General features: G+C 40.9%; 1 protein-coding gene across 1 annotated transcript in view; it reads left to right on the top strand.

The window, feature by feature from the left end:
- The window catches only part of LOC311088230 (uncharacterized protein), an 86061-nt gene that overhangs the window by 9605 nt on the left and 57102 nt on the right, over positions 1–19354 (top strand). The window contains exon 2 of the mRNA XM_084122084.1: positions 2968–5590. Coding sequence (XP_083978210.1) covers positions 3003–5590 — 2588 coding nt within the window. The 5' untranslated portion in view covers positions 2968–3002. The remainder of the gene's footprint in view (positions 1–2967; positions 5591–19354) is intronic.

Raw genomic sequence — 19354 nt, 5'->3', positions numbered from 1 at the left:
GTTCAATTGATCATCAATTACCACACCAAGGTTCCTGGCTGACCTAGATGGAGTTATGGATGACAAGCCTAGCTGAATGGTGAAGTTGTGGTGAAGTGTTGGGTTGGCCGGGACCACGAGTAGCTCTGTCTTCACAAGGTTTAGTTGAAGGTGGTGGTCCTTCATCCAGCCAGAAATGTCTGTCAGGCAGGCTGAGATGCGAGCAGCTACCGTCGGATCGTCAGGCTGGAATGAGAGGTAGAGTTGTGTGTCATCAGCGTAGCAGTGATAGGAAAAGCCATGTTTCTGAATCACAGATCCTAGTGATGTCTTGTAGATGGAGAAGAGAAGCGGTCCCAGCACTGAGCCCTGAGGCACTCCAGTAGCTAGATGTTGTGTCTTAGACACCTCACCCCTCCACGATATCCTAAAGGACCTACCTGAGAGGTAAGACTTGAACCATTGGAGTGCGGTTCCCGAGATGCCCTTCATCTTTAGGATTGACAGGAGGATCTGGTGGTTAACTGTGTCAAAGGCAGCAGATCCAGCAGGATGAGAACTGATGATTTGGAGGCTGCTCTTGCCAGTCTCAGAGCTTCAATTACTGAGAGCAGGGCAGTCTCAGTTGAGTGTCCGCTTTTGAAACCAGATTGATTGTTGTCCAAGAGGTTGTTCTGTGTAAGGAAGGAAGAGATATGGTTGAAAACAACTCGTTCAAGTGTTTTCGCGACGAATGGAAGGAGAGATACCGGTCTGTAATTCTCCAGATGTGCTGGATTTAGAGTGGGTTTCTTAAGCAGTGGGGTTACACGAGCCTGCTTAAATGCTGTGGGAAAGGTACCAGTGTGAAGAGAGGTGTTTATGATGTGTGTGAGTGTGGGTACAACCGAGGATGAAATGGCTTGAAGTAGGTTAGTGGGAATAGGATCAAGCGGACAGGTGGTAGGGCGACTGGAAAGGAGGAGATTGGAGACTTCTGCCTCTGAGAGTAGAGAGAAGGATTGCATTTACCACTTCTAGAAGATCTGCTTCTTAATTGTTTAACACACTTTTGAAAAAATATGTGGGAAGTGTGTCAAGAGCGCAGGTTGATGTTTTAAGGTGCTGTACGGTTTCTTCCAAAATTTTGCCATCAATTTCTTTGAAATCAGACAAATGGCGCTTTTCCATTACTATTATCGCCTCGGCTCGCATTTCGCTCCGTTTTCCATTGCAGATAGTACCTCCACAATAGTACCTGGTCATCATAGAGACGTCGCAGGAAACTGCCGTGACTTAATCTTCTACCCGACACACACCCGCTACCCACACACACAGGACAATGGAGGAAATCAAGTGTTTGCTGTTTTTGGATGTTTTTTTTTTTGCTGTTTTTTATTCAGGATACTCAGTCTGGCGCGTGCAATGATGACACAGTGAATAGTGCCGATTCTCTCTGACCAATCAGCAGTCTGCTGTTTCACGTCACATTTTAGTATTGCCTCAGCTCGCTCAGAACCTCGCTGGAGGTGGTACGAAAAAAAGTACCTGGAAGCAGGTACAGGTACAACTTTTACACAGTGGAAAACCAAACAAAGTTTTCCAGGAAGTCGTCCTTGGGTGCTGAATCTTGGAGCAGTTCTGATATGTCTGTCTGTGGTGAGCTCTGTGGGCAGGGCTCAGCTGAGATTGAGTCCGTGAGCAGAGGTTGTTGTGGCAGAGTAGTGTTATCATTGTCCTTGTGTGATATAGTGGCTGATTTTGTTTGTTTGATAGGGCTGGTTTGAGTACAATTTTTTGAGCTTCGAAGCTTCGGTAGTAATGAACATCGAATATTCGAAGCTTTGGAGAGAGGGTGCCGAACATATTCTTCTCTCTAATAAAGGCAGTATTCTCTATGTGTCTGTATGTCCGTTTGCATTTTGATTATTTCGAGAACCGTTCATCCGACCGACTTCACAAGGGAGTGCAGTTTCGCATTTGGTGCAATAGGCTATAGAAGGACACGCGAGACGCGACACATTCAGAATTAATAAACTTTTAGTAAACTACAGAACAGCGTGAGCGGGAAGCGGCGCACCTCACGCGGGCAGGGCTTATATGCTCAGAGAACGGACACTGCACTACTAGTGATATAAAACGCACACAGTCTGTTAACTAGGGCTGGGACGGTTACCGCAATACCGCAGTCACGTGACGCCTACCGCGGGTCTGAGCTTGTCACCGTCATCACCGCAAAAAAAACACAAAAAAACCCCACTGGCCTTCACATGTGTTCACGTTGTGTCTAATGACATGGATTCGTTGATTCTAATGACATGGATTGTGTCTAATAACATTGTGTCTTACATGGATTCAAGGTTTTCTAAACAAACCATCATCAAAAGATGGAGCAAATCTGACCGTTCGCAAGTTGTTCCATGACACATAATAACATTCCATTTGTAGGCTATTGACTATAACCCCTGTGGTGCGTTACGGCTGTGACGCGGCTCCCGGAGCTGATCGCGCCCACTCTAGTCAATGCTTGTGTTTACAACAGCCACGACGCGGCGCGTTTCAGAAGCTCTCTCCGCGCCGCTTCGCTAAAGATAGGCGCCTAGTCTATTTTCGACGGACGCCGCGTCCAAGCCGCACCGTAAAAAAAAAAAAAAGTAAAAGCAGGACCTCAACTTTTAATTGCACGTGCTTTTAAATTGATTGATTGATTGGATTGATTGATATATCTCCAGATAATAATTAGGCAGATGCAAATTATCAATTCGTCACCATTCACTTGCCTCTTGATGCCACCTTTTCCACCTCTTCACAATCATGGAAAGTTTCATGGACATATAATCAATTTATAAAAAGGCATCAAATTATCATAATATTTTATAACAGTTGTCTACTTAGTTTCTACCATTACATCAGGGCTCACTTTTCATGTCCTTTTTACTTTATATTTCTCTCGGTTAATTATTTTGATGTACTGAAAATTAAATGTAATCTTTTTTTCTTTCATGTCAGAACTGAGTGAAGTGAAGGAGGAGAGTCAAGAACTGATGGAAGTGAAGGAGGAGAGTCAAGAACTGAGTGAAGTGAAGGAGGAGAGTGAAGAACTGATGGAAGTGAAGGAGGAGAGTCAAGAACTGAGTGAAGTGAAGGAGGAGAGTGAAGAACTGATGGAAGTGAAGGTGGAGAGTGAAGAACTGATTGAAGTGAAGGTGGAGAGTGAAGAACTGATGGAAGTGAAGGAGGAGAGTCAAGAACTGAGTGAAGTGAAGGAGGAGAGTGAAGAACTGAGTGAAGTGAAGGAGGAGAGTCAAGAACTGAGTGAAGTGAAGGAGGAGAGTGAAGAACTGATGGAAGTGAAGGAGGAGAGTCAAGAACTGAGTGAAGTGAAGGAGGAGAGTGAAGAACTGATGGAAGTGAAGGTGGAGAGTGAAGAACTGATGGAAGTGAAGGAGGAGAGTGAAGAACTGAGTGAAGTGAAGGAGGAGAGTGAAGTGAAGGAGGAGAGTGAAGAACTGAGTAAAGTGAAGGAGGAGAGTGAAGAACTGAGTAAAGTGAAGGAGGAGAGTGAAGAACTGAGTAAAGTGAAGGAGGAGAGTGAAGAACTGAGTAAAGTGAAGGTGGAGAGTGAAGAACTGAGTAAAGTGAAGGAGGAGAGTGAAGAACTGAGTAAAGTGAAGGAGGAGAGTGAAGAACTGAGTAAAGTGAAGGAGGAGAGTGAAGAACTGAGTGAAGTGAAGGAGGAGAGTGAAGAACTGAGTGAAGTGAAGGAGGAGAGTGAAGAACTGAGTGAAGTGGAGGAGGAGAGTGAAGAACTGACATTTTTAAAGGAAAGTAGAGCCAAGAAATCTTTCACCTGCACTCAGTGTGGGAAGAATTTCACAAGCAAAGGAAGTCTTGAGATTCACATGAGGATCCACACCGGAGAGAAGCCGTTCTCATGTGATCACTGCGGAAAAACATTTCCTAGTACATCAGTCCTGAAGACACACCTGACAGTTCATATGAAGGAGAAGCCACATTCATGTTCTGTGTGTGGAAAGAGTTTTTCACTTCTGCTGTATTTACATAAACATCAAAAAATTCACACTGGTGTGAGAGAGTACATGTGCTTTGAGTGTGAGAAGACTTTTACTACAGAAAACAGTTTAAAACTGCACCAGAGAATTCACACTGGAGAAAATCCTTACAAGTGTTCACACTGTGACAAGAGATTCAGTCAGCCAGGACATCTGAAAACACATGAGAGGATCCACACTGGAGAACAACCTTACAAGTGTTCACACTGCGACAAGAGATTCAGTCGATCAGCAGATCTGAAAACGCATGAGAGGATCCACACTGGAGAACAACCTTACAAGTGTTCACACTGTGACAAGAGATTCAGTCGATCAGCAAATCTGAAAACACATGAGATGATCCACACTGGAGAACAACCTTACAAGTGTTCACACTGTGACAAGAGATTCAGTCAGTCAGCAAATCTGAAAACACATGAGAGGATCCACACTGGAAAGAAACCTTTCAAGTGTTCACACTGTGACAAGAGATTCAGTCAGTCAGCAGATCTGAAAACACATGAGATGATCCACACTGGAGAAAAACCTTTCAAGTGTTCACAATGTGACAAGAGATTCAGTCGATCAGCACATCTGAAAACACATGAGATGATCCACACTGGAGAAAAACCTTACAAGTGTTCACACTGTGACAAGAGATTCAGTCGATCAGCAGATCTGAAAACGCATGAGAGGATCCACACTGGAGAAAAACCTTACAAGTGTTCACAATGTGACAAGAGATTCAGTCGATCAGCACATCTGAAAACACATGAGATGATCCACACTGGAGAAAAACCTTACAAGTGTTCACACTGTGACAAGAGATTCAGTCGATCAGCAGATCTGAAAACACATGAGAGGATCCACACTGGAGAAAAACCTTACAAGTGTTCACACTGTGACAAGAGATTCAGTCAGTCAGCAGATCTGAAAACACATGAGATGATCCACACTGGAGAAAAACCTTACAAGTGTTCACAATGTGACAAGAGATTCAGTCGATCAGCAGATCTGAAAAGACATGAGATGATCCACACTGGAGAAAAACCTTACAAGTGTTCACACTGTGACAAGAGATTCAGTCGATCAGCAGATCTGAAAACGCATGAGAGGATCCACACTGGAGAACAACCTTACAAGTGTTCACACTGTGACAAGAGATTCAGTCGATCAGCAGATCTGAAAACACATGAGATGATCCACACTGGAGAACAACCTTACAAGTGTTCACACTGTGACAAGAGATTCAGTCAGTCATCAAAGCTGAAAACGCATGAGAGGATCCACACTGGAGGGAAACTTTTCAAGTGTTCACACTGTGACAAGAGATTCCGTCTGTCAGCAGATCTGAAAACACATGAGAGGATCCACACTGGAGAGAAACCTTACAAGTGTTCACACTGTGACAAGAGATTCAGTCAGTCATCAAATCTGAAAACACATGAGAGGATCCACACTGGAGAGAAGCCACACACGTGTGATCAGCGTGGAAAGAGTTTCTCTATTAAAAGTCACCTGAATCTACACATGAAGATCCATGCAGTGGAGAAACCACTTAAACACAGTCTGAGATCACAGTAAGTAGTTTATTTTCATGTGCTGAGCAACAAAGTCTCTTCTGTGTAAGTTAGCCACACATCACCCTATAGCCAAATCTCTCCTCTACACCTATAGCTGGTGTGTGGTGAGCACAGGACACTTTGTTGATTGATATCTATTAACTTGTGTTCAACCAACAGGAATGTCTAATTTGTCAGTTCAGGTCAATGCATAAAAACACAAATTCACTCTGACAGTAGGTGGCGCTCATGTAAAGCAGAAATATAGCACTATACAGGGCTCTAGACTGCGAGTAAATGGTCTCATTTTGCGACCTTTTTTTCCTGGCACACGGCAAACAAAAGCAGAATGAATCCACGCTACTTGTTTGAGCTGCGCAGCGCAAAGAGTTTATCAGCTCAGAGCAATACTAGACGGCGGTTTACTCATGGGCCGATCTCGATCACGCAACAACATTACTACACAGAGCTGGCAGATTCATGCTACTGCTAAACCGGACGTCGAGGTCACTTCAGTGATTTGGGAAAAGCACGTAAAAGCATCGCTTTCTGCCAGGACTTTTTCAACAGATCTGATGCCATCACTAGGCTGATTTAAGAATTGAATTTAGGCTGCTATATTTAACAGTGAGTTCATTTCATTCAGGTGTGAGGATGGTGGATCAGGAAAGACAACAGGTAGGTCTAACATTAGATGGAAGTGTAGGGGAGCCACTTGATACCAACAGATTCATTTCTTATTATTAATATGGAAAAAGTAATATGGAAAATCTATTACATAATGTTTGTTTGACAATATGTCTTAGTGGAGAAGAACACAGACATCAAGTACAGATGAGACCAGTGATGACATCAGGTAGGAGTTCTATTAGTTAGACCACACAAAACTAAATGTCCAGTATGGTCTGAAGTTCTGTTGACCAACCTATTCACTGTGTCCTTTTTGGGTAAAAAATAGTGCAGACAGAGATGGAAAGCCACTCACCACTGAGGAGGAATTGGAGGAGAATGTGGAAAAGAGAGGTGAAGATGAGGTTTACATTTACATTTAGCAGATGCTTTTATCCAAAGTGACTTATAACTGAGGACTAAAGCAAGCGAGTCATCGTGAAGAGGCAAACAACTATGCAAGAAGTGCTCCAAAATACAAAGTTCAGGCATTGCTCAGAGTAGGTGGAAGAGAATGCGGAACATTGAGGTGAAGAGGAGAGGGAGGTGGAAATGGAACAGAGGTGAAGAGGAGAGGGAGGTGGAAATGGAACAGAGGTGAAGAGGAGAGGGCTGAGACAAGGCCTTACTCAGAAGATCCATCTGACTGGCCACCACCACACCAGATTGGGGACTCATTTAAGCAGTGTATGGTTGAGAATGGCCCACAGAAATGTCCTGATGGGCCGTATCCAAGATCAGACAAGAGTAGACAGTGTTTTTCCAAAGCATACTGTTTTCGTTCAATGTCCAATGGAGAAAAAGTGCAGTGGGCTTGGTTACTGTACTCCAAAAGGACAAATAAAGTGTGTTTTGTGTGTAAGCTTTTTGGTGGAGCTAGAGTTGTTGACACGCTTTGTGGTGGGGTACAATAACTTTCAGTGTCTTTCAAAAAATGCAGAAGCATCATGAAACCAGTGTTGATCACATAAATGCTTGCCACTGAAGGGGAAAAATGCTAAGTTAGGAGATCCTAAAAATGGAAATTTCCTGGGTGTCCTTGATGTCATAGCACAATATGTTGTCACACTAGCAGAGCATCTTAGAAAGATAGCCTCTAAAGAAACCACAGGATATCTTTCGTGGTGCACTCAAAATGAATTTTTAGATTCAATTTCTAAATGTGTACTTGGTCAAATTTGTGCCCAGGTCAAAGCCTCCAAGTACTTTGCAGTGGAATTGGATTGCACACCTGACATATCAAAGCAGGAGCTGGCCTCCGTAATAATCCGGTATGTTCATACAGACGACAACAAGAATGCCACCATCAATGAGTATTTTGTTGGCTTCACAGTCGTGAAGGACACAACTGGTAAAGACCTCACAGAAACACTGACTGGGGTGCTGGATAACCTGGGGTTGGAGTTGGCTAACTGTAGGGGCTATGACAATGGCTCAAATATGAGGGGTATACACAAGGGTGTGCAAGCATTGGACACTTCTGCTGCACCAGAGTAGAGGTCTGCTACCCGGGTCCCGAAAAACTCACAGGTTTCGGGTCGGGTTCGGGTTAATGTTTAACTATTTATCCCCTGCTGTAGCCACAGTCTGAACCTCCTGTTATGTGATGCTGCGTCATCAAACAGAGTGTGTCTAACCTTTTTTTGGCACTCTCCAAAGAGTGTATATACACTCACCTAAAGGATTATTAGGAGCACCTGTTCAGTTTCTCATTAATGCAATTATCTAATCAACCAATCACATGGCAGTTGCTTCAATGCATTTAGGGGTGTGGTCCTGGTCAAGACAATCTCTTTAACTCCAAACTGAATGTCAGAATGGGAAAGAAAGGTGATAAGCAATTTTGAGCGTGGCATGGTTGTTGGTGCCAGACGGGCCGGTCTGAGTATTTCACAATCTGCTCAGTTACTGGGATTTTCACGCACAACCATTTCTAGGGTTTACAAAGAATGGTGTGAAAAGGGAAAAACATCCAGTATGCGGTAGTCCTGTGGGCGAAAATGCCTTGTTGATGCTAGAGGTCAGAGGAGAATGGGCCGACTGATTCAAGCTGATAGAAGAGCAACTTTGACTAAAATAACCACTCGTTACAACCGAGGTATGCAGCAAAGCATTTGTGAAGCCACAACACGCACAACCTTGAGGCGGATGGGCTACAACAGCAGAAGACCCCACAGGGTACCACTTATCTCCACTACAAATAGGAAAAAGAGGCTACAATTTGCACGAGCTCACCAAAATTGGACAGTTGAAGACTGGAAAAATGTTGCCTGGTCTGATGAGTCTCGATTTCTGTTGAGACATTCAGATGGTAGAGTCAGAATTTGGCGTAAACAGAATGAGAACATGGATCCATCATGCCTTGTTACCACTGTGCAGGCTGGTGGTGGTGGTGTAATGGTGTGGGGGATGTTTTCTTGGCACACTTTAGGCCCCTTAGTGCCAATTGGGTATCGTTTAAATGCCACGGCCTACCTGAGCATTGTTTCTGACCATGCCCATCCCTTTATGACCACCATGTACCCATCCTCTGATGGCTACTTCCAGCAGGATAATGCACCATGTCACAAAGCTCAAATCATTTCAAATTCGTTTCTTGAACATGACAATGAGTTCACTGTACTAAAATGGCCCCCACAGTTACCAGATCTCAACCCAATAGAGCATCTTTGGGATGTGGTGGAACGGGAGCTTCGTGCCCTGGATGTGCATCCCACAAATCTCCATCAACTGCAAGATGCTATCCTATCAATATGGGCCAACATTTCTAAAGAATGCTTTCAGCACCTTGTTGAATCAATGCCACGTAGAATTAAGGCAGTTCTGAAGGCGAAAGGGGGTCAAACACGGTATTAGTATGGTGTTCCTAATAATCCTTTAGGTGAGTGTATATTTAGCAAAATGCTTCTCTCTAGAGTTAATTTTTCTAGCTGACCGAGTTTATGGTCACTGGATATGGTTTTTCTGAGGTAAATGTTATGTTACATGACATTGTTTACAAGCTGTTTTACTGACGTTTTTCCACGGTTGAAACACTGAGCGATTCCATGTGACATGATACGGATTTCGATAAGTTGTACTCTATCATTTAACTCACTTTCAGATGCTCATTCATGTTTATTTGGCACTGTAACTGGTGTTATTAAGGCGGAAGCGATCTCACGCCACAGATTATTAAGGCGGAAGCGATCTCACGCCACAGATTATTTAATTATTTATTATTATTGCAAGTGACTTGATGTTTTTTTTTTTCAGTTCATAATCAATTAGCATTCAGCTGCAACTTCTACAATCCAACATAACAATATTAAAGTTCTGAGCTTCATTTCACTAAGTTCTCTTTCTACCGCTGTGATTTTCAGGTGCTGAAGATGAACAAGATGATCAGGAGTGTCTGAGGATTGCTCTGATCGGGAAGACAGGAAATGGGAAGAGTGCAACAGGAAACAGTATTCTGGGAAGAGATGAGTTTGTCAGTGAATTAAGACTAGATTCACGACAGTTTGTGAAAAGAGAGTTGGTGAAGTTGATGGTCGACCAGTAACTGTTGTTGATACTCCAGGTCTCTTTGACACGACACTGACGAATGATCAAGCAGTAAAATAAATATTGAAATGTATTTCCATGTTGTCACCTGGACCTCATGTGTTCATCATTGTGTTGAGTTTGGGAAGATTTACAAGAGAGGAGATGGACACAGTAGATCTGATAAAGAAGATCTTTAGTCCAAGAGCCGCTCAGTTCAGCAACAAAAGAGTGAGAGAGAACAAATGAAGAAGATGATGGCAGATCTTCAAAGAGAGAAAACAACATGGTAAGAAATGTAATTATACAGGATTCGGGAGAAATATGATGCCAGAACTAAAGCAGAGGAAATGTATAAGGAGCAGATTTGGACTCTCAGGGATAGTCGCTGTAAGTTGCTGTAAAGCCTTAAATCTAGCCTTTGGTTGATTGACTCACAGTGCATATTAATATTCTGTTTGCTTAGGATGCTGATATTATCTATGTGTATTTTTTCTGAAAAAATTCTATTGTGTCTGTTTTGATTTGCCTTGACTGATTTTTTTCATAATTGTCTTTAATTCTGTTTTTGTCAAAATGTTGCAAAAAAAAGTGTGTGTTGAGTGTGGGACCTACGCTCATTTGCTGTGTGCCAACAACGGTTAGTTGGCTTGCCAGTTTATCCTTGTGAGGGACCTGGAACATATTATATCATTTTAGTGTTGACTCTTTACCTGTGGATAACTAAAAGATATTTTGAAAGCAGGCATTTACTTCATTTTCTGTTGGTAATTAAAATGTATTGTGTAACTTCTTATTAGCTCAGTTCACTTGATTATGATTATCTGGGAAATGTAGGAAGAGTCTGTATTTTTATTTTGTACATATATATTTTTCCTCCAGTTTCTGGTTAGAGAGGAAGCTCAGGGAAGTTTGTGTTGTTGCTGCTTTTCTGTTATTATTTTAGGCCTTTCTCTCTCCTGAAGATTTATTCCCATCTTAAGCCTTTTTGTTAAGCCTTTTTGATATATGAAGGAAATAAATACTTTTACTTTTCCTTAAAGTTGTGTTATGTTTTCACTCTGAGACTGAAGTGTGTTCTGCACATATTTTTACATCTCTACGTTATCATACTTTCTTTTCCTTTGTTACCTCTCCTCCGACCCCTAGACTGGGAGGGGAACGCGTCACGGATCGCTCTGAGACTTTAGTAAGATCCAAGCGCAGCTTCACTTGGAAAATCCTGAATCGTAGTCATATGCCAGACAAAGGATCAAAACATTTGCAAACAATCCACAATAAAAACACAAGAGACAAGTGAGAGCGCTCAGATGTGCAGTGTGACAACTACAAAACCTCGATGAGAAATGACAGAGAACATGGTATAAACAGGTGAATTCTGTTGTGTCGGTAGGTGGTTCCATTTTCTGTCATGACAGTGTATGATCGAGGGGTGGTATGAGGTTGTACCACAACTGCTCGGTTCCACACGAGGCCTTGTCTGATACGGCAGCTTTCACTAGGTTGCAGGGAAGGCAGTTCTCTCTTTCCCCGGTTATAGTAGTGTGCCATCTATTGTTGTCGAGCCACCAACTCATCTCTACCTTGCACCGTGGCTTGAGGCATCAGTTTACATGAGGTTACAGGCAAGATAAGCCGCTTTCCGACCAAGTAGTTCTAGGAACTTAGTTCTAGGAACTGTCCACTTCTAAACAGTTCTAAGAACTACTCTCCCCCAAACTCGGTTTTGCTGTTTGCGTTCGCACTGGCCAAGTGGCCATAGGAACTGGTAGGAGGGGTAAGGGAGTGACGCAAGCACGGTGACTTTTATTTTGACGGCGCGACGGACCTTTATTTTGGCGGCGCTGAGAACGCCAGAGCAAACAATGCTCGCATTCTCTGTGTTTATTAGTTAGCAATCTGTCTAACAGTACTGTTTAATATCTTATTAGATAGAACTGTTATAGAAAGTAGACAGTATATGAAAAAAGGTTATTAGCCTATGCCATGTGGTTGATGTCCAGTGTTGCTAGCTGAGCAGATAAACATAATCATCTCCTTAAAGTTGCGTTGGATTTTCTCTTCAGCATAAAGGTTTAGAGACCCATCTATCACTGTTTTCCATGTTTGTATAGTTTATGGAGTAAATATTAGGGCTGTGTATCACCAACAATGTCACGGTACGATACGCATCACGATACTAAAGCCACGATACGATACGTATCACGATATGGATCAATTTGGAATTTCAGAGTTTAGTAACAGTAATATATGTTTATTGTATAACCAGTGTTATAACAGTTGTGATCACTGAAAAACTATTTAGTTTTTGTCATAAAAAAACAAAGTTAAATAAAAAATAAAATAAAAAACTTGTCACAAAAAAGCGTAAAATGGCTCTTCCTTCAGTAACGCAAATAAATACAATAGAATAAAGATAGCCTACCAATAAAGAGAAAACTTTTTGAATAGGTCTAGCACTAGTTTTCAGAAATAGGCTACTAGAAACTGAATAAAGTAATCAAATGCAAAATAACACTGGGTAGTATTTTAGTCCTGACTAAATTAAATACATAGGCTATTAATCCAAATTCTTCAAATTAAAACTATCTTTCGTTGTTTTGACAACAATATTAATGACAGACACATTATGGCTTCTGTCGCTTTAAGACCAGTGCACGGATCCTGATTTCATTATACTGTCCTAAAATGCTATAATAATAATACTATAATGCGTTTATGCTGAAGACATAACCGACTGTGTTTAGAGGATACTCAATAAGACCGAAATGTTTGACATAATTTTGCGTGTTTTTGTTTGTTAAAGTGATATAATCCGCGAAAAATAACTTTTGTAACTCGCGAGCTGTTTGTGAGCGCGTCGAGTATAAACGCCTCGTCCGTTTGCGGAGGTGCGCGTGCAGGAAGCGGAGACTCGCGCTGCGGAGCCAGGCGAAAGTACAAACAAGGCTTCACGCTCTTTATGAAATTGCGTCTCGCAGAAAGTTTTAAAATGACTGTTCTGATTGTATAGTCTGTTTGGATTAATTTACTCATACAATACATGCTAAAGTGCAGGAATGATTAAAATTATGCGCAATACCCGCGCCGAAATTCGAGCCCTAAATTGGCTACATAAGCACAACAGTATCGATACGGAAGCTGCTGTATCGATACGCGCATCGTCAGGAGTTCATGACGATGTATCGTTGTATCGATATTCTGAGCACAGCCCTAGTAAATATATAGGCTATAATCTGTGTGTTTACATTCTAGCTGTTTTAAAAATGGCGGGTGCTGATGTTCCGCGTGCGTTCGGTCAATCAGCGTACACTAACGTCACGGATAGTTCCTATAGTGCTGGTTTAGACCCTACTCTGAAGTAGGACCCAAATTAGTTCCTCCAAATGGAGTTCCTAGAACTAAAATCATTCCTAGTTCCTGCGGTGCGAACACGCCGACATCCGGGTACTTTAGCCAATAGTTCTAGGAACTGTGAAAAGGTTCCTCCGGTCAGAAAGCGGCTATAGACCTAGAGACGGCGACCCATAAGCAATTGTGCTGGAGTGACTTGGAGTCTGCTAATAGGACTTTCTCGGAGTTCAAGCAGGCACTTGCAGATGTCCTTGCCATCCTCTGCTGCTTTTCTCATTAGCTGTTTTATTGTTTGCACAAACCTCTCACTCTGTCCATTAGACTGAGGATATGTAGGACTAGACGTCACCAGGTTAACCCTCTGGGGTCTAAGGTGTTTTTGGGGCCCTTGGGATGTTTTGACATGCCCTGACATTTGTGCTTTTTTCAGTTATGTATAAACATGATAATGGCAAAGGTGTAAATTCACTCTATATAGCACAAACAGGGCTACCATAATATGTGAGCAACATGCATGTAGATGTTTGTATTTTTAAGAGAATAATGTTTATGCTTGGTTATTGAAAAAATAAAAATGAAAGTTGCTGAAATAAGACCACACAACTCATACTAAATATGTGTCCACAAGACTTTTGACTAATGGATGTTGTCGCTCCGAGTTCTGGCTTCAAAATTATGTGAAAATAGTCTTGCTTTATCGTTCACATAAAACAATACATTGATTTAAATTGTGTAAGACAGATTTTGCTTGGAAAGCCAATATGCAAGGGGGGCGTGAACGAGAAGTGGTTTACACCTGAGAATACAATGTCCCGCCCATTATGCGTAATGACTTGCATAATGAGCCATTCATTCAGGTGTGACACTGACTGAGCCACAAGAATAAATGCAAGGACAAAAGATATATTTAGAAGAAGACTTATATTGACCATTTAAGATTTTGCTTACATCTATCTTGTAAATATGTTTTGCTATTTTATTAAAAAGGTTACAATTACAAGTCAAGTCAAGTATATTTATATAGCGCTTTTCACAATACAGATTGCATCAAAGCAGCTTCACAGCATTAAACCAAAATAACACAACAAGGTTTGTTTCTAGTGTAAATTTTTTGATTGATAAAATTAAACTAAATATCCCCAACTGAGCAAGCCAACGGCAACAGTGGCAAGGAACCGAAAACTCCATCAAGTGACCTAATGGTGTCCTAAAACTCCATCAGGTGACCTAATGGAGAAAAAAAACCTTGGGAGAACCCAGGCTCAGTCGGGGGCCAGTTCTCCTCTGGCATTTATGAACTAGAGGCCAGATTGTAGTTTGAACAGTAAGATTTAAAATGTTATATGAATGCCTGGCTGAAGAGATGCGTCTTTAATCTAGTTTTAAACTGGGAGAGCGAGTCTGAGCAACGAACAGTATCAGGAAGACTATTCCAGAGTTTTGGAGCTAAATGTGAAAATGCTCTCCCTCCTTTGGTGGATCTGGATACCCTAGGTATGACCAAAAGCCTCGAATTTAGTGACCTTGAAGAGCGCGATGGATTATAGGGCAATAGAAGATCCGTTAAATAGACTGGAGCTAAGCCGTTTAGGGCTTTATAAGTCAGTAGCAATACCTTGTAATTAATACGGCACTTTATAGGTAACCAATGCAGTGATGATAAAATCGGTGTTATATGATCATATTTTCTTGATCTAGTTAGAACTCTAGCTGCTGCATTTTGGACTAACTGTAGCTTGTTTATTGAGGATGCAGGACAACCAGCTAATAAAGCATTACAGTAATCTAGTCTCGAGGTCATGAATGCATGAACTAACTTTTCTGCGTCAGAAACTGATAGCATATTACGTAGCTTAGCAATGTTTCTAAGGTGGAAAAAGGCTGTTCTTGTAACATATGAAATATGATTTTCAAAAGACAGGTTGCAGTCTAATATAACACCCAGGTCTTTTACTGTAGCGGATAAAGTAACAGGACATCCTACTATGTTAAAGTTGTATTGTAAGAGGTTTTGTGGGCGGTTTTTTGAACCGATGATTAGTACCTCTGTCTTGTCTGGATTTAATAAAAGAAAATTGCACGTCATCCAATCTTTTATATCTTTAACACACTCTGTCAATTTGGATAATTTAGCGTTTTCATCTGGTCGTGATGAAATATAGATTTGAGTGTCATCAGAGTGTCATTTAGAGTGAACCCTTGCTATTTCTAGCTGATACACTCACCTGAAGGATTATTAGGAACACCATACTAATACTGTGTTTGACCCCCTTTCGCCTTCAGAACTGCCTTAACCCTCTGGGGACCACAAACGCGCCCGCGCGTTTTGCTCGTTTTTTTTTTTTTAGCAATGAAAATAAACACTAAATGCTCTGTTAATTTTGATCTTTCATTTTCGTGTAATACATCAATCGATCCTGTTCAGTTTCCATATTTTTTTTCTGTATACTCACAATAAAAATAAAGTGTTTTGCTTTTTGACAAATAAAGAAAAATTAACATGATGTGATTTCTGCCTTCTCTCTGTCAGTAAACTCCCATTTGAAACGTGTTCGAAAATGATCTATAACTCCGCGAAAATTCAGTCAAACAGGCAAACAGACCTACGGGCATAAAGCTTGAGATCGCATCTTTTAAATGAAGTAATTTATATAAAAAACAAATATTCTCAGCTTCTGTAATCTGTATAAAAAGAGAGCGACTCCAGTCGAGCTCATTACGAGCTAATTCACAAGTAATGTGACCACTCCCCGGGGAGCGCGTGCTGTTCAAACGCAAATTCTGAGAACTATTTCAGATCTGTGAACGCCCACATCACCTGTAAACAAAGCGTGTCGCGATCGAGTGAGGCATAATATAGCCTACCTTATGGAGAAAAGATTCCTCAGAACAGTGCTGATGAGGAGCAATATCTCCTGATATGAGGAGCAGATCCCGCTGAGGAGTGAGGTAGGCTGTTTTCTTTTCTCAAGTGTGGAATAACGTTATGGAATAACGTTAGTGTAGGCCTATGCAAACCGCAAAAAGATGAATCTCATTTCTATAATATGACTCGCCTTTCTGTGAGATGAATGAAGGGTACATATTTGTAAAGACTGTTTAGCCTAAATATGAATCGCGCGTCTGTGTGTGAAAGAATAAACTGCTTTGCTATAGCCTACTGAGATGAGTAAAAATCGACTGGAATATGTTGAAATAAAATGTATTTGTATAAGCAACGTATTAAACTGCAAATTAGTATTTATATGCCCTAATATTTCATAAAAACAACGTTACATTCAGTCACTTGTTGACTAGATTTGGGTACAGCTTTTAGGCTACTGTAGAATATACTGCCACATCAAATAAGCTTGTTTAGCAATTTCTGCTCATATCTAACGTTATATATATATATATATATATATATATATATATATATATATATATATATATATATAAAATACTATTTTTGTCAAAAATAAATAGGACTAAGATGTTAGATGTTCCAATGTTGGCTATATTCAAACTAATGAATACATATGATAAATTGTAGGCCTATAATCTTTTTTCTTTTTCTTTTTTACAAAGAAAGAGTACACTTGAAATATTGTTGAAATTGTAATTATTGTTGTAATCGTAACATAATAAAATAGCAAAACATATTTACAAGAGAGATGTAAGCGAAATCTTAAATGGTCAATATAAGTCTTCTCCTAAATACATATTTTGTCCTTGCATTGTGGCTCAGTCAGTGTCACACCTGAATGAATGGCTCATCATTATGCAGAGTGGGTGGGACATTGTAATCTAAGGTGTAAACTACTCCTCCCCCTCGCATATTGGCTTTCCAAGCAAAACCTGTTTTACACCATTTAAATCAATGTATTTTTTTTTTGTGAACGATAAAGCAAGACTATTTTTACATCATTTTGAAGCTAGAACTCAAAGGGACAACATCCATTAGTCAAAAGTCTTTTGGACACATATTTAATATGTGTTTTGTGGTCTTAATTCAGCAACTTTCATTTAAATTTTTTCCAATAACCACGCATAAACATTATTCTCTTAAAAATACAAATATCTACATACACGTTGCTCGCATATTATGGTAGCCCTGTTTGTGCTATATAGAGTGAATTCACACCTTTGCCATTAACATGTTTATAAATTACTGAAAAAAGCACAAATGTCAAGTCATGTCAGAACATCTCAAGGACCCCAAAAACAGCTTGGTCCCCAGAGGGTTAAAGACCACTCTAGCTGCGGTGTTCTGGATCAGTTGCAGAGGTTTGACTGTGCAAGCTGGAAGACCAGCCAGGAGAGCGTTACAATAGTCAAGTCTGGATGAAACAAGCACTTGGACAAGGAGTTGAGTAGCATGTTCTGATAGGAAGGGCCCGAGCCTCCTAATGTTGTACTAACTCTGATAGAAAGTCCGCAAATTCTTTGATAAAGTCTGTATGGTGCCCTGGTGGCCTGTATACAGGGCCGGCGCTCCGCACACGCACATCACGCACTGCGCGTAGGGCACCAAGTGCTTGGGGGGGCACCAAAAAATCTGGGTCGTGAAAAATCATCACAATAGGCTATCGATTTAAATAGTAGGTTACATGGGGTTTAATTTGTCGTTTAATGAGATGTAGCCTAATACATGTTGTCAGTGCCAATATATAGATCCGCCATAACCCTAACCCTAACCCTAACCCTAACTACCACCAAGCATTTGTGCTTAGGGCACCCAAATGGCTAGCGCCGGCCCTGCCTGTATACAGTAGCCAGCACAAATCTCAAACGTGTTTTATCGTTTACACTATATCTTCCACACTGGAGAACAACCTTACAAGTGTTCACACTGTGACAAGAGATTCAGTCTGTCAGCAAATCTGAACAGACATGAGAGGATTCACACTGGAGAGAAACCGCACATGTGTGATCAGTGTGTAAAGAGTTTCTCTATTAAATGTCACCTAAAGCTACACATGAAGATCCATGCAGTGGAGAAACCACTTAAACACAGTCTGAGATCACGGTAAGTAGTTTATTTTCATGTGCTGAGCAACAAAGTCTCTTTGTTATATTATATAACAGAGTTCTAGGGGCTGTGAAACTACCATATGAGTTTAAAAACATTCAATCCACAGTCAACTGCACTCAGCCTGCATAAAGTAGCCAGCACACATGTTAAATGTGATTAATCGTTTACACTAGATGGTGTTACATTTAGCAACAACACTTTAAAATAATTATATTCAAAACTTGATTTCTTAGTGGTTTTGAAAATATTACTATAAATTAAAGCAAAACCTCCCCCTTTGCCTTTCAGACGAGGCTCATGTTTATAACAGTAATCTTGCGGGGTGGACTCATTTAAAGTGTTGTGTTTCTATACCGCTGTAACATCTGAGTCCATCTACAACATTCCCAATAACCAACTACAATCAGAAAATTGCCCTTACCTGCCGGTTAAAGATGCTGTAATGGCTTCAGGGTCCTCGGCGGTGTCCGATCCAGTTCAGTCCGGGGTCCGTTTCACTGGGCTTTTACTAAGTATTAATATCTAAACTATAATAAAGTAAAGATATCTCTAGGGAAAAAATCACTCTGAGACTTATTTTAAAAGTTTTTCGAATCACCAAAAATTGGTTTCGTCTTACTTAAAAAAGTTTCAGAACAATACAAAGACAATTAATTCAAAAAGGAAAAAAAATAACAGAAATGCGTATAGGTCTTCACCTCGAAGTGCGGCCCCGAGCAACTGGAAACAAAACCTTTTATATGGTTTGATGGGGGCCATCTTAAGCATTTTAGGGCTGTCCCTTACAATGAAACAATTCTTAGAAGAATAAAACAATTGGTCTGGAATTTTCCATGACCCTAAAGCTGTTATGCAATAAGCATGTGTGTATAGGTTATCTCATCTGCATCGCCTACGCTAAAAAGCTTAAAATACATCTTGGCCGTTTCTTGGCCTGCAGGTGTTAAAACCACAGCTCGCTTCTCGCCTCGTCTCTAACTGTGAGGAGGCCTCTTTCCATCTTCTTAAATCGTGCTAAAAGGTCAAGTAAGCAGGCATGGCCTTAACACCTGTTGTTCCACTGAACTCGCTCAGAGAGATCAAAGGAAACCACAAACACTGTGGTTGCAAAGCAAGCTTGCAACATGCTCCCAGCGTTGCAAGCTTCTTTTGCAAGCAAAGACATTTTTAAAACTATAAAACATTAACACAGGGCAAGCTTGTATCAAGTGATTCAAACT

Source organism: Abramis brama (assembly GCF_963993115.1).
Source record: "Abramis brama genome assembly, chromosome: 1".
Classification (NCBI taxonomy): domain Eukaryota; kingdom Metazoa; phylum Chordata; class Actinopteri; order Cypriniformes; family Leuciscidae; genus Abramis; species Abramis brama.
The sequence above is the reverse complement of the archived record's forward strand: the minus strand, read 5'-3'. Positions and strand labels throughout refer to the sequence as shown.